Source organism: Delphinapterus leucas, chromosome 9 (assembly GCF_059928025.1).
Source record: "Delphinapterus leucas isolate spDelLeu-1000000601 "Yukka" chromosome 9, BTC_Dleu_Yukka2, whole genome shotgun sequence".
Classification (NCBI taxonomy): Eukaryota; Metazoa; Chordata; class Mammalia; order Artiodactyla; family Monodontidae; genus Delphinapterus; species Delphinapterus leucas.
In genome coordinates, this window is record NC_143137.1 from 96,630,074 (window position 1) to 96,650,997 (window position 20,924).

The following is a 20,924-nucleotide window of genomic DNA, read 5'->3' on the forward strand; positions in this document are numbered from 1 at the left end:
CGAGCCCCAGCGCCGGCCAGCACCTCCGGGTAGCTGATGGGGCAGCGGGCGGCCAGGACAGGCGTGGAGAAGGAAGCAGAGCAGGGCGGGTAAGGGGTGGACGCCAGGCAGGTCCAGGATGCCAGGGATCCTGGGGGAGTGCTGGAGGAGGTGGGGCGCCGAAGCAGCACGTGGGGCTCCCAGTGGGGTCTGAGGGTGGTGAGCGGATGGGAACAGCCAGGCCTCCACCCTGAGCGACAGGGTCACTGGAGAGAGAGGTGACCTGGCACATCTGCCTTTAGCAAGGTCACTCCGGAGGGTAAGGGGACAGTAGTGACAACGGGGTCACCCAGGAGACCCCTGGAAGCCACTGTGTGGTCCTGCTGAGAAACGATGACCCCTGGACAGGTGGAGGGCTGCTCCAAGGGGCCGTGTGGATGCAGGCCCTGTGCACCTGGGGCACCATTGCCGTTGCTGGCAGCTGCCACCGTGCCCAAGCTGCAGCCAGGGCCCCTCTTGGAGATTCTGAGCAGAGCTTCCCCTGCCCTTACCTGCTGGGGGCTGAAAGCCTTCACCCACCTTCCCAGACATGCAAATGAGCAAGAAACTTGCGAGGCAAGACCTCCTCCCAAACCTAGATGCTAAATCCTCATTAGGTGATTCTCCCCCCGAACCCATGCCGTCAGCACCCCGGGACTGGCTCCTCCCTTAACCTTCCACCAACCGTCTTAGGCCAGGACACCCACAGAGGACCAGGAATGGGAGGCACTCAGTCACACCCAGTCCAGCTACCCCCTGCTCAACACTTGTGTCCATCTAACCCCGCGACCTGAAGACTTGAGCAGCTCAGGGCCCTCGACCTGCACCCCTCCTCTGGGGAGCCTGGGATCCCTCATCTGTTTAGAAACTGCCCCCTCCCCAGACCCCAGGCCCTCTCTCACTGTTGCCAAGCAGCCCCCTGCCCGGGGTGGACATAGGGCCTGGGACTCACCAACTTCAGGAGCAGAGCCCAGAGCAGCCAGCCCTTCAGGCCGACCTCCACCATCCTGGCACTGGGAAGGGGTCAGAGGGTAAGTGAGGCCAGGACTTGGGGACAGCCAAGGGCTGGCTCCTGGCAACACACAGAGCTCACTGCGGCTGTACATATACTAAAACTGGGGACGGCCTACGAGGCAGCTTCCCCACCCGGGACAGTGTCACCCGATTGAGTTGGGGACCAATGGGGCTGAGCCCTGCACCTCCCAGGGCTCCCAGCTGGTTAATGATCCACCTCACTTGTCCCTCCAACCTTTGGCTGCACCCTCTCAGTTGAGCCTCCCGGGGTGTCCCCTTCACCCACTTCCCAAAGTGACCAAGGCCAGAGGGCTGAGCGAGCCAGAGACTTCCCGTGAGCTCCCCAAGCGGCCTCTGCTGCAGGAGGTCCCAGGCCCAGGGACAAGTGCAAGATGTGGCTGGGCCCGGGCACCGGCCCTCTGAACCTCTCTTCGCGCCCCCAAGCCCCAGCCTCAGACCCCCCAGTCTCCCCAGCACCCTCTTGGGTCCAGGCCAGCTCTGGCTGGGACACACCCTTGCACTGTCATCCTTGGCAACTGTTGTTAATTAATATTAACAACCCGATAACAGAGGGGGCAGTTAGGGGTGGAGTGACACAGTGACAGCAGTCTCCTCTGGGTGGAGGGGCAAACACCAGCTCACTGGGGTCTGACAGTGCACAGAGACCCCAGGTGTGACGGGTACACACAGCCTCGCTCCTCCGCCCCCGGCCCCTCCCTTATGTCCCGTGCCCCGGTCTGTCCCCACCAACCACGGAGGGGCTGAGTGTCGCTGGGAGCCCCAGGCAAGCAGCCCCGCCCCCCCTGGGCCCAGGTTACACTTCATTCACCTTCTGCTCCTTCCAGACAGGGAGCTCTGAGGCCTCCCTTGGGCTCTCCCTATCACCAGAATGGGTCAGACCTTGGCCCCCATGCCAAGGCTGAGCAGATAAGGTCAGCCCGGGGGGGGGGGGGCTATCTCTCATGTGACCACCTGCCAGAGGCAGCTGCTGGAAGGAAACTGCTGTCTCCCTGGTCTTGTGTTTGCTTCATAGACCCTGGCCTGACTCAGAGGGAGCCACCCAACACATACAGGGGAAGACAGAAGCCAAGAGTGGGGGAACCAGACGCCAAGGGGGGATGCCAGGGCAGGTGCAGGCGGACCCCTAAGCCCCCAGTCAGCCACGGTGGAGAGGAGAGCCAACAGCCCAGGGGCTGCCGTGTGCAGTGACCTCCATCCGGCACCTCCCGGGCCCCGCCCCCATACACCCTGGCAGGCTGATGCTGGGACTCTAGCTCTGTCTCCCAGATAGGCTCTGTCCTCTCTCCTAGATGTCCATCCCCCGAAGCAGACACTGAGGCAGGGATTCCACTGCAAAGAGTTGATTTGGAAGGTGATCCCAGAGGGCACCAGCAGACAGTGGGGATGAGCCAGGGGATGGAAGGAAGCAACCAGAGTGCATTGAAGAGTGGGCTCCTTGGACTTCCCTGGTGGTCCAGTGGTTAGGTCTCCATGCTTCCACTGCAGGGGGCACCGGTTCCGTCTCTGGTCGGGGATCTAAGATCCCACATTGTGTGCTGCGCGGCCCACAAAAAAAAAAAAAAAAAAAGAGTGGGCTCCGGCTCGAGTACCCACAGCCTCACGGGGAACCTCCGGAAGATGATGTGGAGCCTGCCCCAAGGGTGTGTGCTTGTCCATCACCTTCTTTGGTCGCTGGTTGAGGACATTCTCTGCAGCTTCAGCCCCAGGCCCCTCTGGCACTTGTGGAGTCCCCGGGCACACCCCCTTGACCTAGTTTGTCCCTAGGGGAGGCCCACAGAGACGGAGCCCAGACGTATGGCCTCTGGGATCTTCTCTGAAACACACACAGGGGGAAAGCAGCAGTATCCAGCTCTGAGTAAAAGACGAAAACTCTCAGCCACAATCTCACCACCTGGCTCCCTGGGCATGTGTGGGGTCTCCGAGGCCACGCTCCGGGCACAGACTTCTGTTGTGAGCACAGTTTTTGTACACTCCCGTATCCCACTTTATCTCCTGACATTTAGCACAGACTCAACACTTCCTTCAGACTCTGACTAGCGTGTGTGTCACTGGGCTGTGTCCCACAGAGTGATGGATTGCCTGCTCTCCTAGTGCCAAAGGTCGGCTGCTTCCAATAAAGAAGCTTTTGGTTGATATCTTTGTGCCTAACTGTATTTCCTCTATTTTGTATTTATCTTCCTTAATCCAGGATTCCAGAGATGAGATGGGAGTGTTGACGAGTACCACGTTTACAGCCCTAAGTACACACAGTTCATCAGCTCTCCCCTTGGGCTAATCTAATCTAGGATGTCTTGACTAATTATCAGATTCTTGCTTATCGGTGTCGGGTGAAGGGGTCAGATGGTGGACACACATGGATTCCCCAAGGGTTGCGACTCTTTTCACTGACACCAGCAATAACCAAAAGTGCCAAGTCACTAGCCTCACCTTCACTGTGTGTTCGATCTGCTGTCAGACTTTACAAATTTAATAACTGTAAGAAGATGTCTCGTTTTCAATTCTCCTTTATTACTAGCGGGATTGAACCTGCCCCAGCAGTCCCAGAGAGGGAACTGGAGCTGAACACTGTTGCTAAGCTCAGGAGGTGGCGAGGAGGGGCCAGCTGCCAGCATAGGAGCCTCCTGTGGTCAGGGATGCCTGGCCGACGCAGCGCGCCTCACTGGCTTGCCTCTCTGCACCCCAGGAGCGTGCTGAGGGTCTGCAGTCTGGGCTGAGAGGCCAGGGTAAGACGGTGGTGCTCCACCAGTCACTGGTCCAGGCGTGGCGCCCGGCTAGCTGTGTGTGCAATGCTCTGACCAGCAGTGATGTGGACAGTTTACGGTCATTTCCAGCTCACAGGGGTGACCAGCCTACAGGCCGAGATTTGGAACCTGGTCACTTAGTGGACGCTTCATCTTCTTTGCCATCAGACCCCAATTCTATTTGGTGAAGGACTGTGTCCGCAGTCCAGGCGAGAGATGCTGCTCCCTGCTCTCCCAGCCTCCTTTGCAGCCAGCAGTGGTCCCGTGATCCTGTTCTGGCCAATGTGAAGGCTTCTTTTAAGAAAAAATAGATTTAATTTTTGAGCAGTCTTATGTTTATAGAAAAATTGAGCAAACACAACATTGTAACAACTATATTTCAATTTTTAAAATTTGGGGGAACTTCCCTGGTGGCACAGTGGTTAAGAACCCACCTGCAAACGCAGGGGACACGGCTTCGAGCCCTGGTCCGGGAAGTTCCCACATGCCACGGAGCAACTAAGCCTGTGTGCCACAACTACTGAGCCTGCACTCTAGGGCCCGCGAGCCACAACTACTGAGCACACGTGCCACAACTACTGAAGCCCACGCACCTAGAGCCCATGGTCCGCAACAAGAGAAGCCACCGCAATGAGAAGCCCGAGCACCACAGCGAAGAGTAGCCCCCACTCAATGCAACTCGAGAAAGCCTGCTCGCAGCAACGAAGAACCAACGCAGCCAAACATAAATAAATAAATAAATATCCTTCTAAAAAAATTTTTTTTTCTTAACTGAACAGAAGGTACATAGCTCCCTCATGCCCTTTCATCCCCTCAACAGTTTCGTCCATTACGACTCTCTTGCATTACTGTGTGGCACATTTGTTGCAATCAATGAGCCAATATTGACGTTATTATTCACTGAAGTCCATAGTTCACCTTAGAGTTCACTCTTGGTGTGTACATTCTATGGGATTTGACAAGTGTGTAACGACATGTATCCACAATTATAATATTATACAGAATAGTGTCTCAGCCTAAAAATCCCCTGTTCATCCTTTGCTCTCCCTAAACCCGAACCACTGAAAGCCGCTGCTCTTTGTGCATACATTTTTTTGTGTTCATAAAATACACATACCATAAAATTTACCTTCTTAACCTTTTTTTTTTTTTTTTTTTTTTGTGCGGTACGCGGGCCTCTCACTGCTGTGGCCTCTCCCGTGGCGGAGCACAGGCTCCGGACGCGCAGGCTCAGCGGCCATGGCTCACAGGCCCAGCCGCTCCGCAGCATGTGGGATCTTCCCGGACCGGGGCACGAACCCGTGTCCCCTGCATCGGCAGGTGGACTCCCAACCACTGCGCCACCAGGGAAGCCCTCTTAACCATTTTTAACTGTCCAGTTCAGTGGTCTTAAAGACATTCACACTGTTGTGCTACCATCACCACCATCCATCCTCCTGATTCATTTCATCCGGTAAAACTGAACTTCGGTACCATTAAATGTTGACTCCCCATCTTCCCCTCCTCCCAGGCTCTGGCAACTACCATTCTTCTTTCTGTATCTATGAATCTGACTGCTGTAAGTACCACATATAAGTAGAAGCATACAGTAGTTGTCTTTTTGTTACTGGCTTGTTTCATTTAACATAACGTCTTCAAGGTTCATCCATCTTGCAAAATTTCCTTCTTTCTTAAGACTGAATGATATTCCATTGTATGTATACACCACATTTTGCTTATCCATCCGTCAATGGACACTTGCTTCCATTTTTGGGCTATTGTGAATAATGCTGTTATGAACACGGGCGTACAATATCCCTTCCAGACTCTGCTTCAGTTCTTTGGAGCATATACCTAGGTATGGAATTATGGGACCGTATGGCAGTTCTATTTTTAATTTTTTGAGGAACCGCCGTACTGTTTTCCACAGCAGCCATACCATTTTATGGTACCACCAACAGTGCACAAGTGCTCCAATTTCTCCATTTCCTTGCCAACACTTGTGCTTTTCTAGTTTTTTGATAGTAGCCATCCTAATGGGTGTGAGGTGGTATCCCATTGTAGTTTTGATTTTCATTTCCCTAATGACTAGTGACGTCGAGCATCTTTTCATGTGCTTATTCGTCATTCATATATCTTCTTTGGAGAAATGTCTATTCAAGTCCTTCGCCAATTTTTTAATCAGGTTTTTTTCTTGTTTGTTTTGGTTTTTGATGTTGAGTTTTAGGAGTTCTCTCTATAATCTGGATATTAATCCTTTGTCAGATATATGGTTTGCAAATATTTTCTCCCATTCTGTGGGTTGTCTTTTTACTATGTTGACAGTGACTTTTGATGCAAAAAGTTAATTTTCATTTAGTCAAACTTCTCTATTTTTCCTTTCACTAAATGTGCTTTTGGTGTCATATCCAAGGAATCATTGCCAAATCCAATGTCATAAAATTTTGTCCTATGTTTTATTCTAAGAGTTTTATACTTTCAGCTCTAAAGTTTAGGTCTTTAACATCCTAAACTTATAACACTCTAGTTTTTATTTATACCAGCTTAAGTTCAATAACATATAAAACTCTGTTCCTTTACAGCTCTGTCTCCACCTCTTTCAGCTGTTGTCACAGAATTACATCTTTATATATTATGCATCCAAAAACATAAACTAATAATTATTTCAAACGCATTTGGCTCTTAAATTACATAGAAAGTAAGATTTGGGGTTAAACCAAGGTACAGTAATACTAGTTTTCACAGTTTTTTTAAATTAGTTTCTTAAACCATGTAGGAAACAAAAATTGCAGTTATAAATCATTGTTACAGTGAGATAGCTTTTATAATTGCCCACATACCTTTACTGAGATCCTTATATCTCCATATGGCTTTGAGTTACTGTTTAGTGTCCTTGTAGCACTCCTTTGAGCATTTCTTGCAGGGAAGATCTAATGGTTACAAACTCCGTCCGTTTTTGTTTATGTGCGAATGTCTTAATTTCTCCCTCACTTTTGAAGGACAGTTTTGCCAGATATAGGATTCTTGTTAACAGCTTTTTTCCTTTTCGCATTTTGAATATATCAGCCCAACATCTTACGGACTCCAAGGTTTCTGATGAGAAACTTGCTGATAATCTTTTTGAGGATCCCGTGTATGTAACAATTTGCTTCTCTCTTGCTGCTTTCAAGATTATCTCTTTGGCTTTTGTAAATTTGATTATAATATGTCTTGGTATGGATCTGAGTTCACATTACTTGGAGTTCATTGTTTCTTGAATGTTTATGTTCATTTATTTCATCAAATTTAGAAAGTTTTCCACCATTATTTCTCCAAATATTCTCTCTGCCCCTTTCTCTCTTTATTCTCCTGAGACTCCTTGATGCATAGGTTGGTATGATGGATATTGTCCTACAAGTCCTTTAGGCTCCATTTGCTTTTCTTCAAATTTTTTTCTTTCTCTTTCTCAGACCTGATAATTTACATTATCCTATCTTCAATTCACTGATTTTTCTTTTTTTATATAAATTTATTTATTCTTTTAGTTTATCTTTGGCTGCGTTGGGTCTTTGTTGCTGCGTGGGGGCTTTCTCTAGTTGTGGCGAGCGGGGCCTACTCTTTGTTGTGGTGCGTGGGCTTCTCATTGCAGTGGCTTCTCTTGTGGCAGAGCACAGGGTCTAGGCACATGGGCTTCAGTAGTTGCGGCACATGGGCTCAGCAGTTGTGGTTCGCAGGCTCCAGAGCAGAGGTTCAGTAGTTGTGGTGCATGGGCTTAGTTGCTCTGCGGCATGTGGGATCTTCCCGGGCCAGGGCTCGAACCTGTGTCCCCTGCATTGGCAGGTGGATTCTTAACCACTGTACCACCAGGGAAGTCCCTTTCCTTTAGTTCTTTCAACATCTTTAGGACAGTTGTTTTAAAGCCTTTGTCTAGTATTTCTGCCAGTAGATATTTTTCAAAGACTGTTTCTGTCGATTATTTTTTCCCTTTGAATGGGTCATACTTTTCTGTTTCTTTGTATGCCTTGTGGTTTTTGTTGTTGAACACTGGACATGTGAATTTAATAATGAGGGAACTCTGGAAATCAGATTCCTCTCCTTCCCCAGGGTTTGTGGGGGTTTGTTATTGTTTTTGTTCATCGTGTATTGCTTTCTTTTTTTAAATTTTTATTGGAGTATAATTGATTTATGATGTTGCATTAGTTTCAGGTTGTTTATTGTGTATTGTTTTCTGATTGTTATAGGCTGTCTCTGTGCCCAGGATCAACCTAAGGTATAAACTTAAGGTCTTCTCAAGTCCCTTTTTAGACTTTTCCTGGGCAGGCAGGGTCACTTTCTAATTTTCTCTGTATATGCAGTTGTTTTTGAATCTCCTAGATTTTAATGTCCTGGCCCCTGAGAGAGCAAAAAGTGAAAAATGAAGGTGGGAATAAAAGAGCACTGGTCCTTTAAACCTTCTGGAGGTCACTTCACCTGGAGGGGGAGGGGCTTGCAACAACGGGGGAGGTGACTATTTGTCTGCACCTCTGTGACCTGAACCAGCAATTAGCCATCAGAGCACAGATCCCCAGTATCTGGAGGATAGGGTCCTTTTTGTCCATCCTGGCTCCAACTAGCTGTTGCGCACAGCTGCCTGCCTACAGGCTGGAAGTTGGGGATGGGTAGGTGCTACTGTACAAAGGGCTGAAATTGAGAAAAATTAACCCCAGTTTACCCTCCAAGTCTTCCCCTGGAAGTTGCAAGCCTTCAACAGACTCCAGATTTCCAAAATAGTTACATCAGACAAGTTCTGCCAGTGCAATTGTTGTCTAGGTGGGGAGACAGATTCCTGGTACATCCTACTCCATCAGCTTCTCATGATCTTCTTTCTCCAACATGAAGGCTTCTGTTTCCCTCATTAAATGGGATGTATGCAGCGGGCATGGTATTCTAGCATTTCTCCCTTTTCACTGCCCTAGACATAGATGGAATGTCTGGAGGTGTAGCAACCACCTTGTGGCCCTGAGGCATCAAACATGAGGAGAAAGGCAAGATGCACAAAATCACAGAGGGAGTGATATCAGCAAAATGGTGAACTAGGAAGCTCCAAGCTCTTGTTTTCCCACAAAAACACTGAAAAAACAAGCAGAGGATTTCCCTTGTGGTGCAGTGGTTAAAAATCTGCCTGCCAATGCAGGGGACATGGGTTCGATCCCTGGTCCAGGAAGATCCCACATGCCACAGAGCAACTAAGCCCATGAGCCACAACTACTGAGCCTGAGTGCCACAACTACTGAAGTTCACACACCTAGAGCCCATGCTCTGCAACAAGAGATGCCACCGCAAAGAGAAGCCCGTACACTGCAACGAAGAGTAGATCCTACTTGCTGCAACTAGAGAAAGCCCATGTGCAGCAACAAAAACCCAACACAACCAAAAATAAATAAATAAATAAATTTATTTATTTATAAAAACAAGTCAGAACTGTCAGAACCAACTCTTTAGGAGCTCTGGAAAAAATTCAAAGGTCTGCAGCAACCAAGCAAGTGCTCAACCAGGAAAAAGCCATCTTCAAGACAGTAGGGAATATGATAAACCCACAGCCAACATTGTTCTCAATGGTGAAAAACTGAAACCACTTCCTCTAAGATCAGGAACAAGACAAGGTTGTCCACTCTCACCACTATTATTCAACATAGTTTTGGAAGTTTTAGCCACAGCAGTCAGAGAAGAAAAAGAAATAACAGGAATCCACATCAGAAAAGAAGAAGTAAAGCTGTGACTCTTTGCAGATGACATGATACTATACATAGAGAATCCTAAAGATGCTACCAGAAAACTACTAGAGCTAATCAATGAATCTGGTAAAGTAGCAGGATACAAAATTAATGCACAGAAATCTCTGGCATTCCTATACACTAATGATGAAAAATCTGAAAGAGAAATTAAGGAACACTCCCCTTTACCACTGCAACAAAAAGAATAAAATACCTGGGAATAAACCTACCTAAGGAGACAAAAGACCTGTATGCAGAAAACTATAAGACACTGATTAAAGAAATTAAGTATGATACAAACAGATGGAGAGATATACCATGTTCTTGGATTGGAAGAATCAACATTGTGAAAATGACTATACTACCCAAAGCAATCTACAGATTCAGTGCAATCTCTATCAAACTACCAATGGCATTTTTCACAGAACTAGAACAAAAAACTTCACAATTTGTATGGAAACACAAAAGACCCTGAATAGCCAAAGCAATCTTGAGAAAGAAAAACGGAGCTGGAGGAATCAGGCTCCCAGACTTCAGACTATACTACAAAGCTACCGTAATCAAGACAGTATGGTACTGGCACAAAAACAGAAATATAGATCAATGGAACGGGTTAGAAAGCCCAGAGATAAACCCACACACATATGGTCACCTTATTTTTGATAAAGGAGGCAAGAACATACAATGGAGAAAAGACAGCCTCTTCAATAAGTGGTGCTGGGAAAACTGGACAGCTACATGTAAAAGAATGAAATTAGAACACTCCCTAACACCATACACAAAAATAAACTCAAAATGGATTAAAGACCTAAATGTAAAGCCAGACACTATCAAACTCTTAGAGGAAAACATAGGCAGAACACTCTATGACATAAATCACAGCAAGATCCTTTCTGACCCACCTCCTAGAGAAATGGAAATAATAACAAAAATAAACAAATGGGACCTAATGAAACTTAATAGCTTTTGCACAGCAAAGGAAAACATAAACAAGATGAAAAGACAACCCTCAGAATGGGAGAAAATATTTGCAAACAAAGCAACTGACAAAAGATTAATCTCCAAAATATACAAGCAGCTCATGCAGCTCAATATCAAAAAACAAACAACCCAAGCCAAAAATGGGCAGAAGACCTAAATAGACATTTCTCCAAAGAACATATACAGATTGCCAAAAAACACATGAAAGGATGCTCAATATCACTAATCATTAGAGAAATGCAAATCAAAATTACAATGAGGTATCACCTCACACCAGTCAGAATGGGCATCATCAAAAAACCTACAAACAATAAATGCTGGAGAGGGTGTGGAGAAAAGGGAACCCTCTTGCACTGTTGGTGGGAATGTAAACTGATACAGCCACTATGAAGAACAGTATGGAGGTTCCTTAAAAAAATAAAAATAGAACTACCATATGATCCAGCAATCCCACTACTGGGCATATACCCTGAGAAAACCATAATTCAAAAAGAGTCATGTGCCACAATGTTCATTGCAGCTCTATTTACAATAGCCGGAACATGGAATCAACCTAAATGTCTATTGACAGATGAATGGATAAAGAAGATGTGGCACATATATACAATGGAATATTACTCAGCCATAAAAAGAAATGAAATTGAGTTATTTGTAGTGAGGTGGATGGACCTAGAGTCTGTCATACAGAGTGAAGTAAGTCAGAAAGAGAAAAACAAATACCATATGCTAACACATATATATGGAATCTAAAAGAAAAAATGGTTCTGAAGAACCTAGGGGTAGGACAGGAATAAAGACGCAGACGTAGAGAATGGACTTAAGGACACGGGGAGCGGGAAGGGTAAGCTGGGATGAAGTGAGAGAGGGGCATGGACATATATATACACTACCAAATGTAAAATAGATAGCTAATGGGAAGCAGCTGCATAGCACAGGGAGATCAGCTCGGTGCTTTGTGACCAGCTAGGGGGGTGGGATAGGGAGGGTGGGAGGGAGATGCAAGAGGGAGGAGATATGGGGATATATGTATATGTATAGTTGATTCACTTTGTTATAAAGCAGAAGCTAACACACCATTGTAAAGCAATTATACTCCAATAAAGGTGTTAAAAAAAGACAGTAGGGGACTTCCCTGACAGTCCAGTGGTTAAGACACCATGCTTCCATTGCAGGGGGTGCAGGTTTGATCCCTGGTCGGGGAACTAAGATCCCACATGCCACGTGGTGTAGCCAAAACAAAAAACAAAGACAGTAGGAAAGTTTTCCGGTGTTTCTACTCAACCATGCCCCACCCCCTCTCTGGCACAGCGGAGGTCTTCGTCTTGAAGTGATGGTAACACAGTTTCTAATCCCCTCCCTCAAACCAGTGGAAGCTGAGGCACCCTTATTTGCAAATTACTGTGTATATACATTCTAACCTGTGTTGGAGAGATCTAAAGAACTGCAACATAAAGAAATGTGAGGCACTTGCTTCTCTTTCACGTCAGGTGGAAGTCAGGTGGACAGAGCAACAGCCACTGCTCCTAAAAGACATCTGAGGCAAGGGATTATGAGTGGAGACACACAACAGATCATATACAGCCCAGAGGAGAAGCTTGGAAAGTTAGTACATTCAAAAGCAGCTGTGTATAAGGGGTATTTAGAAAGCCACATGCATGCACAGCACAAGACACATACCCAGAAAAGACCTGCAGAGACCTGACGCTTTCATCCTGGGCTTATGCCTAGGCTCAGAGCAAGCCTGCATAAATATTAAAGGATAATCCCAGCACAGAGCCAATCTGAAAAAAAGGGAGAGGTGGAGTTTTGTTTGTTTGTTTTTCTGTGTGTGTGTGTGTTTTGTTTGTTTGTTTAGCTCCTGGCATTCAAGGAAATCTCTACCAAAACATTAGCTGATCATGAGCTAAAGGAGCAGAGATTTCAGTGAGCACACACAAGGAATAGTCTTTGCAACAATAGTTTGGAAAAGTATAAACATAAGCAGACCACTACAACCTTCAACAGTAAAAACATAAACAAACCAAAAGAGCAAATGCTAGGGAATAGGGAGAATCTGATTTCCAAAGTTAGCACATTTTAATAATCAAATACCCAGTTTTCAACAAAACAATGATAATGCATACAAAGACACAAGACAATATGCCCATTCAAAGTAACAAACAAACAAAAAAATTGACAGGCAATTCCCTGGCAGTCCAGTGATTAGGATTCTGACCTTCCACTGCAGGGGGCATGGGTTCAATCCCTGATCGAGGAACTCAGACCCCACAAGCCACACAGTGCGGACAAAAAAAAAAAAAAAAAAAAATTGACAAAGACCATCCCTGAGGAAACCCATAAGAAAAGATCTTAAAACAACTGTCTAGGGAGTTCCCTGGTGGTCTAGTGGTTGGGAATTGGTGCTTTTACTGCTGTGGCCTGGGTTCAATCCCTGGTCGGGGAACTGATATCCCACAAGCTGTGCAGCGTAGCCAAAAAAATAAACCAAAACAAAACCAACAACTGTCTAAAATATACTCAAGAAGGTAAAGAGGAAAAGGTACAAAGAACCAAAGGAAATCAGAAAAAAAAAGTATGAACAAAATTAATAAAGAGATACAAAATCTAAAAAGAAATCAAAAAGAAATTCTGGAGCTGAAAAGTACAATAACAAATGAAAAATCCACTAGAGAGGTTCAACAGCAGATGTGAGGAAATAATCAGTGAACTTGAAGATAGAGCAATTGAAATAATCAAGTTTGAGGAGAAGAAATAGAAAAGTAGGACTTCCCTGGTGGCGCAGTGGTTAAGAATCCACCTGCCAATGCAGGGTACACGGGTTCGAGCCCTGGTCTGGGAAGATCCCACATGCCACGGAGCAACTAAGCCCGTGCACCACAACTACTGAGCCTGTGCTCTAGAGCCCGTGAGCCACAACTACTGAGGCCGCGTGCTGCACCTACTGAAGCCTGCGCGTCTAGAGCCTGTGCTCCACAAGAGAAGCCACCTCAGTGAGAAGCCTGCACACCACAACAAAGAGTAACCCCCGTTCCCCGCAACTAGAGAAAGCCCGTGCGCAGCAACAAAGATCCAATGCAGCCAAAAATAAATAAATAAATTTATTTTAAAAAAAAAGAGAGAGAGAGAACTTCCTCAACATGATAAAGGACATTTACAAAAATCCCACAGCAGGGCTTCCCTGGTGACGCAGTGGTTGAGAGTTTGCCTGCCGATGCACGGGACACGCGTTCGTGCCCCGGCCCGGGAAGATCCCACATGCCGCGGAGCGGCTGGGCCCGTGAGCCATGGCCGCTGAGCCTGCGCGTCCGGAGCCTGTGCTCCGCAACGGAAGAGGCCACAGCAGTGAGAGGCCCGTGTACCGCAAAAAAAATATATACCTGATAAGGGGTTGATATTAATATGCAGAATCTATTTTTTTAATTCCACAAATTCAATAAAAATAACCCACCCAGGGAATTCCCTGGTGGTCCAGTGGTTAGGGCTCTGCACTTCCACTGCAGGGGACACGGGTTGAATCCCTGGTGGGGTAACTAAGATCCCGCATGCTATGCAGTGAGGCCCAAAACAAACGAACAAAAAAAGCACCCAACTCAAAAACAGGCAAAGAACTTGAACAGACTTTTTTGCCAAAGAACATATAGACAAGTGACCAGTAAGTAAGCACATGAAAAGATGCTCAACATCGTTAGTCTTTAGGAAATGCAAATCAAACCACAATGAGATACCACTGCACACCCATTAGGCTGGCCTTTATTTAAAAACATGGAAAATACCAAGTGTTGTTAGTGATATGGAAAAGTTAGAAAGCTCACACATTGTTGGTGGGAATATAGACTGGTGCAGCCACTATGGAAAACAGTTTGGCAGCTCCTCAAGAAGTTAAACATGGAATTGCCTTATGATCCATCAATTCTACTCTACTCCAAGGTATATACCCAAAAGAACTGAAAGCAGGAATAGGTGCACACCAGTGTTCACTGATGTACTATTCACAATAGCCCAAATGTGGAAACAACCCAAGTGTCCATCAACAGATGAATGGATAAAAACGTGGCATATACATGCTTGGAATATTATTCAGCCACAAAAAGATATGAAATTCTGATACATGCTACTACCCGGATGAACTTAAAGACATTATGGTAACTGAAATAAGTCAGACACCAAAGGACAAATACTGTGATTCCACTTATATGAGGACCCTAGAGTGGTCAAATCCATAGAGACAGAAAGTAGAATGATGGTTGCCAGGGGTTCACGGAGTGGGTCAGAAGTTATTGTTTAACGCGTATTGAGTTTCAGGTTGGGAAGGTGAAAATGTTCTGGAGATGGATGGTGGTGAATCACAGCAGTGTGAATGTACTTTAAATACTTCACACTTCAGCAATGTGGACTGTACACTTAAAATGATTAAGATGGTCAATTTTATGTTATGTATATTTTACCACAATTTACAAAAAAGAGGGCAGGGCAGGAAGATGGAAGAACTCGGGTCCCTGCGGCCATCCAGCTCCAGTTATCCGACCCCTCTTCCTTTACATCCCTGTCATGGGGCTTTTCTTACCGCAGCTAGACGCACTCCTAAGTGATGTGCCCGGAACTCCCTGCTCTCTCTCACCTGGCTCTCAGCATCCCCTACTGATGCTTTGCAGGGCCCAGTTGATATTTTCAGCCAGATACCTCTTCTTTGTGGGGACCGCCCTGGGCACTGTCGGATTTAACAGCATTCCTCCTTCTACCCACTAGATGCCAGTAGCCTCCACCCCCAGATGTGATGATCTAAACTGTCTCCACTCCTTGCCAGAGGCCGCGTTGGGGCAAATCACCCCAGTTGAGAACCACTGCCCCACGAAGCCTTTGCTAAGCCAGCTAACCTGCCCACTGTTCTCCACGTGTCCTGTGGGTCCCTTGCCCCCAGCTCAGCTGTGACACCACAAAGGCCCCTCCACGTCTTCCCGATTCCTACCTGTCCTTCACAACTCGCGTCAAATTCTTCAGCGTGGTGGGGACTTTGCCCACCACCCCAGGCCCAGGTGGGCTCTCCATGCTCTAGCCATCACAGCATTTGGCCTCTCTCTTGCCTTATGTATGTGTTTTGCTCCTGGAAGCTGAGTTCCTGGTTCCTGGGGGCAGGGATAATGCACATATAAGGGTCCAATCTATGCATTTCAGTGAACATATGAGATTGTCTTTCCCTGGGGCCCAGCCGCAGCCAGGAAGCACTGGTGTGGAAGCCAGAAAGCTCAGGGCTGTCTGGTCCTTTGTCCCCATCCCCGGTGGGGCAGCCACCAGCATCTCGGGAGTCTGCTCACCCAGCCTGCTCGCACAGCATCTCAGGAGCCTGAGGCGGGGAAGGGCCTGCAGGTCCATGGAGAGGATGGCCCAGGACTATGGCCTGGCCTGGTCTCTGCCCTGAGTCACAGAGGTGACTTGGAGGGAGCGTCCAGCCCATTGCATCGGGGGCAGAGTCCAGCCTGCTTAGCACATCCTTCCTTCCACTTTTAACTGGAACTAGTGCTCAAGAGCCTCAGGCAGGAGAGGGGCTTGTGACAACGAATTACCCTCAAAGTACCAGGGACACTCTCAAGCGAAAAGCTTTTAACGAACATGGGCGAGTCCTGGTTGGGCGCAAGAACCCACTAACAACTTGGCATGGTGCATGCTTCCAAGAGCTCCCAGGCCAGAGTAAAGACCAGGCCCCAGAGACAAGCCTAATGAGGTCAAGGGCAGTATTAGATACTCACCAAGAAAAAGGTGCCCAGCCCAGGCCAAGGATCAGGAAGCCTTCCTGGAGGAAGCCATGCCCAGGCAAGAAAAGTTCCACACTCTAGGGTTGCCAAATTTAGTAAATACAGAGGAAGACGCCCAGCCAGTTTTAAATTTCAGATAAACAACTAATAATTTTTTAGTATGTCACAAATATTGGATGGGACATATCAATACTTAGGCTAGAAAGTTACACCCTTTATCACTGCCCCTCACATATGAAGATGAGACTCAGAGAAGGGACAGGACAGGGCTGGACCTTGGGTTCTAGAGGGGAGCCCACTGATCTGACCACCCTCCTACTCTGCCGCTTAGCTGGCTGGCACTGAGGCTGGCTACTTACTCTCTCTGAGCTTCAGTTTTCCAACCTGTACAATGGGATGGGTCTGTGAACAGTAAAGCTCGCCTCTCAAGGGCTGGTGTGGGGTCCAGCAGCATCGGGCTCCCACAGGAAGGAGGTTATTAGAAATGCAGAATCTCTGGCCCTGCCCCAGACCCGTGGGATGAAATCTGCATTCCAAGAAGCCTCTGCGATCCAGGTGTGCATTCAAGTTTGAGGGCGCTGTGTGCAGAGCCGTCCCACGGGACCCAGGGGCTAGCACAGAGCCAGGCACGGGGCAGGGGGCGCTGGGGCACAGGGGCTCCCAAGCCTCATTGGCTCATCCTACACACAGGGACACTCGGAGAGGGCACTCTACACCCACTTACAGCTGAGACCCCAGAGGAGGCCAAGAAAAGTGAGGCGCTTCCCTGGAGGCCGGGCTGGCACATCTCGGGTGCCACAAAGGCAGTTCTTGGAGCTGGTCTGAAGACCTCGGATACACCCATGCTCTCCAGCTCAGCCGTGCCACGTCGATCTCACTGCTTCTCAGCAGCCTTGAGGATGGATTCGTGGGCAAACAGACACTCGAGCTCTGAAGAGGCTCTGAGCTGAGTGAGGTTGAGTCTGCCCAGCGAGGTGCCTGGCGCACCGTGGGAGGCTGGGCAGAGGTGACTTTTCCTGCCCAGAAGGATCACGTCTTCTTTTTCCACATAAACACGGCTGTGGTGAACACACGAGAAGTGGCTCTTGGCCCCGCTGAGAAGCAGGACACCCTAAGGCTTTTTTCCAGGGAAGAGGATGGCATTTGGCAGGGGTGCTTCCCTGCACGAATTCAGCTTGATCGACATTGCCTCCCTCCAGGAGAAACTGCCGCTAAAGACCAAAGTCCCGAGAACAACTAATTCCCCAAAGGCTGAGTCACCGATCCTCAGCAGATGGGGAGAGAATTAGCTGGAATGGGAAATGCACTTGAACTGGTTCGTGCTCTGGGTCCAGAGGTTTCTAGGGACACTCTGTTCTCCCATGCGTTATCGCCGTGGCTAAATCTGATCAGGGTGCTACCCTGCTTCAAATCCACTGGCACCTTTCGGTATCTTTTGATTTTTTAACATGTGACTATTATCTTTTTAAAATAAATCAGGTTAGTTTTTCAGTCTTTGCCTGTTTTGGTGATGACCACTTTGGTTTTCTTTTCATCCTCAGATGTGCCGGGTTCCATCCCACCTGGAGCACTTACACACACTGTTCCCTCTCAGAACTGCTGTTCCCCCCACCCTTCCAGTCTCACCTGACTCCTCCAATTGGGTGAGGCCCCAGGTAACCCTCCTGGCACCGTGGGCGTCCCAGAAAGGTGCCAGTCTAGCCACCAGTGCGCGGGCTGGAGGGCCTGGCCCGCTCCCTCCTGCCCCCAGCCCAGCACCTGCACCTGGCAGCTCCAACAAGCGTTGGCGGAGCAGAAAGGTGCTTCAGGAGTCTGTGGCTTGGGGGAGGTTGGGATGCACTGAAAGCTTGGTTCTTGACCCCTCTAAAGCTCCTCCCGTGCAGGGGCTGTGCTCTGTCCATCTCCCCTAGACCCTAGCCCACAGCCAGGAACACAGTGGCACCCATTCAAGCCTACGCGTGGGTGGGAGTAGGCCAGCCAGGGGTGGAGAAAGTCCCTGCACTCTGCTGCCCCCTTTGCCGTAAGCTCTGTGCGTAGCCAGCCTGGAAACGGCTGGAAACAGGCCAAGCTTATCTGTTGCTCAATGAAGCTGAGCTTAAGGCAGGCTAATCCCACCTCTTTCCTTCCAAGCCCATATAACCCATCACATGCACGCCTGTGTCCCAGGGCCTGTCCAGTTCTGTTTTGGACGTGCTTAACGAGGGCACAGGTTTCGGTATCAGATACACAAGTTCAACTTCTGAGGGCCTGTTTCCCCACATGTAGATGGACAGCAGTGCCTCTACCCAAGGCTGTGTGACTGCATGAGACATCCGTACACCTTCCCTCTGCAGACCCAGGGCATGGGGACACACCACTCTCCTCAACCCGCCCAATTCAGATCCCACCAAGTGCCAGGGCCCATTCCAGCTGAGCGAGGGTTATGTAAACACAGCCCAGGGTTATGTAATAAAGTGCCTAGGATGGCACCTGCCCCATGCTGGTGAGAGCACCAGCAGCGCTGGCTACTCCTCCGTGGGCGTGGATAGCCGGGCCAGCCCGAGACACCAGAGCAGGCCTGTGCTGACCTCCAAATCCTGCCACCACCTGCCCTGTGACCTTGACGCCAGGTTAAGTTCTGAGCCTCAGCCTCCCACCCAGGAATCGGGAGTAGCCTTACGTTGGTAGAATGCTCAGCACAGCTCTCGGCACACAGCCTGCGTCCAGCACGCAGCCGCCAGGCCCCAGCTCTGTGCCCAGGTGGGAACACAGCCCAGAGCAGAGGCCCCTTTGAGAAGGAACATCACTGGGGGAACCCGAGGTGCCCACTCTCCTGCATCCGGGCTGACTCTGGGTGTAAGCTCATTGGCCGGGATGCCTAGAGGTGGCAGGCGGAGGAACAAGGAAGGTTACAGTGCGAGGTTGGCACACATCATAGAGCAGACTGCCTCCTCGATGGCCCGGGCTGTCGTGTCCCCAGGGTCAGGCCTCAGCTGCTCACCTGCCTCGAGCAGCAGGTGGGGAGGTCTGGCAGAGACTGAAGGCAGCAGCCAGGCGGGGGCCAGGAAGCTCTCCAAGGCCGGCTCGTCCCACGCGCAGTGACACCCACAACGCTCTCGGTACAGTTCTGGGACCCAGCAGACACTCATAAGCAGCCATCTTTGTTCAGCTCCATTAACCGATCTCCATTAAGGCGCCCGACCCAGGGCATACCGCAGGAACACTGGCCGCACTGCACTGGCCGCTGTTCCACTCACTGATAAACCCACCCGAGCAGCAACCCCTACCACGCACACCCTGGCTCCCTGGAAATCCTCAGAACAGGAGCAGGAAATGTGGAGACCCCAAACCTGAGGTCCCAGCAACCCCAAGTCCCAGCACACCGTAACAGCAGCCAGAGACCCGGGCTCCTCCCGCCATGCAGACCAGATGGCGCTGACGCCTGCTTTTCTTTCTGAAAGAAACTCAAGCACTTTTGACTTTCTTCCCCGGCACAATCCAGGGCACTGAGTCATCAGCGTCGTGCCTCCTCCAGACAGCAGCTGGGAGGCCCAGATGTGGGTTGGGACCCTCTACTGTTACAGCCCGGCAGCTAAGCTGACAGCAAAGGAACAGGGCGTGTGGGCGTCACACTGCCACTCGTGCATTTAAAACCCAGGTGGAGTCCGGCCCCCACGAGCTCCTGAGTGGTCCTGAGCTCACACCCAGCTTCTCCTTGGCCTTAACCTTTGCGCCGCCATCGCCATCATGCTAGGCGCCGCTGACCACCGGCGCTCGGTAGCAGCAGCCGCAGTCGCCTGGACCAGCCCTCGAGTCCTCCTGCACCCCACTCCAGTCCCCGGCCCCGCTGCCGCTAGCCAGTCAATTCGCTGCTAGTCCCATGGGTCACGTGAGACAGAGGAGGCGTGTGATGCTCGCTGGGTGACATACTTCAGTAAGCCAGATACTGACGCTTGGGAATTGCATAAAGGGACGGACATGCTAGTTGGCTATGATCTGGTTCCAGAACGCAAAATCACTGCAGGCATGCAGACACTTAAATGACTCTGCTAGTGCAGTTCACATCCTAGAGGTTAAGGTCAAAGCACGACCTCATAAGGAAATCTACCCTAACGTCATCCAGGAACCTAGACGAACTTTAAATGAACTGGGAATCTCCACTCCAGAGGAACTGCACCTTGACAAAGTGTAAACCCCATGGATGGGCTTCCCAAGGATTTACTGATACTGCTACTTGACTGTAAACAACCACCTGGAAATACTGATAACATACTACCTTACCTGAACAAGTTTTCCTTTTTGAGTACCAAACCATGTAATATATCGATAACTTGGACTTGAATAAAAGCAAAATGAGTTTGAACTCAAACAAACAAACAAAACACCGCACCCAGGTGTGCTGAACGGAGCAGAGCAGAGAGCAGTTTGCGGAGGAGAGACAGCTGTCCCTGGCTGCCTGAGAGAGTGGAAGGCTGAATTTACAACGTGTCCATATCTGGAGAAAGACCATCTTCCCTGCAGGCGAGAAGTCGTTTCCAAGCTTCAGGGAAGGGAGGCTGTCAGCCTAATCCTAGACAGGAAGGCTGGAGCTGCTGGCGGTTAGGCCAGAGACCCAGAGGAGGGCAGGTGTCTCCTGGGCCCGAAGGCAGCAGGTTGCAGCACTGCATGGCTTACCTCTTCTGGCCAAGGAGGCACTGTGCACAGCAGGC

At 49.0% G+C, this 20,924-nt stretch overlaps 1 protein-coding gene and 1 pseudogene across 1 annotated transcript in view; one reads left to right on the forward strand and one right to left on the reverse strand.

Moving 5' to 3' along the window:
• Nucleotides 1–20,896, reverse strand: part of NPC1L1 (NPC1 like intracellular cholesterol transporter 1) — a 43,478-nt gene extending 22,582 nt beyond the window's left edge. The window contains exons 1-2 of the mRNA XM_022593089.2: nt 11,905–20,896; nt 971–4,088 (exon numbers count right to left, since the gene is read on the reverse strand). Coding sequence (XP_022448797.2) covers nt 971–1,024 — 54 coding nt within the window. The 5' untranslated portion in view covers nt 1,025–4,088; nt 11,905–20,896. The remainder of the gene's footprint in view (nt 1–970; nt 4,089–11,904) is intronic.
• Nucleotides 19,961–20,458, forward strand: LOC115802670 (cytochrome c oxidase subunit 5A, mitochondrial pseudogene; annotated as a pseudogene).
• Nucleotides 20,897–20,924: the final 28 nt, after the last annotated feature.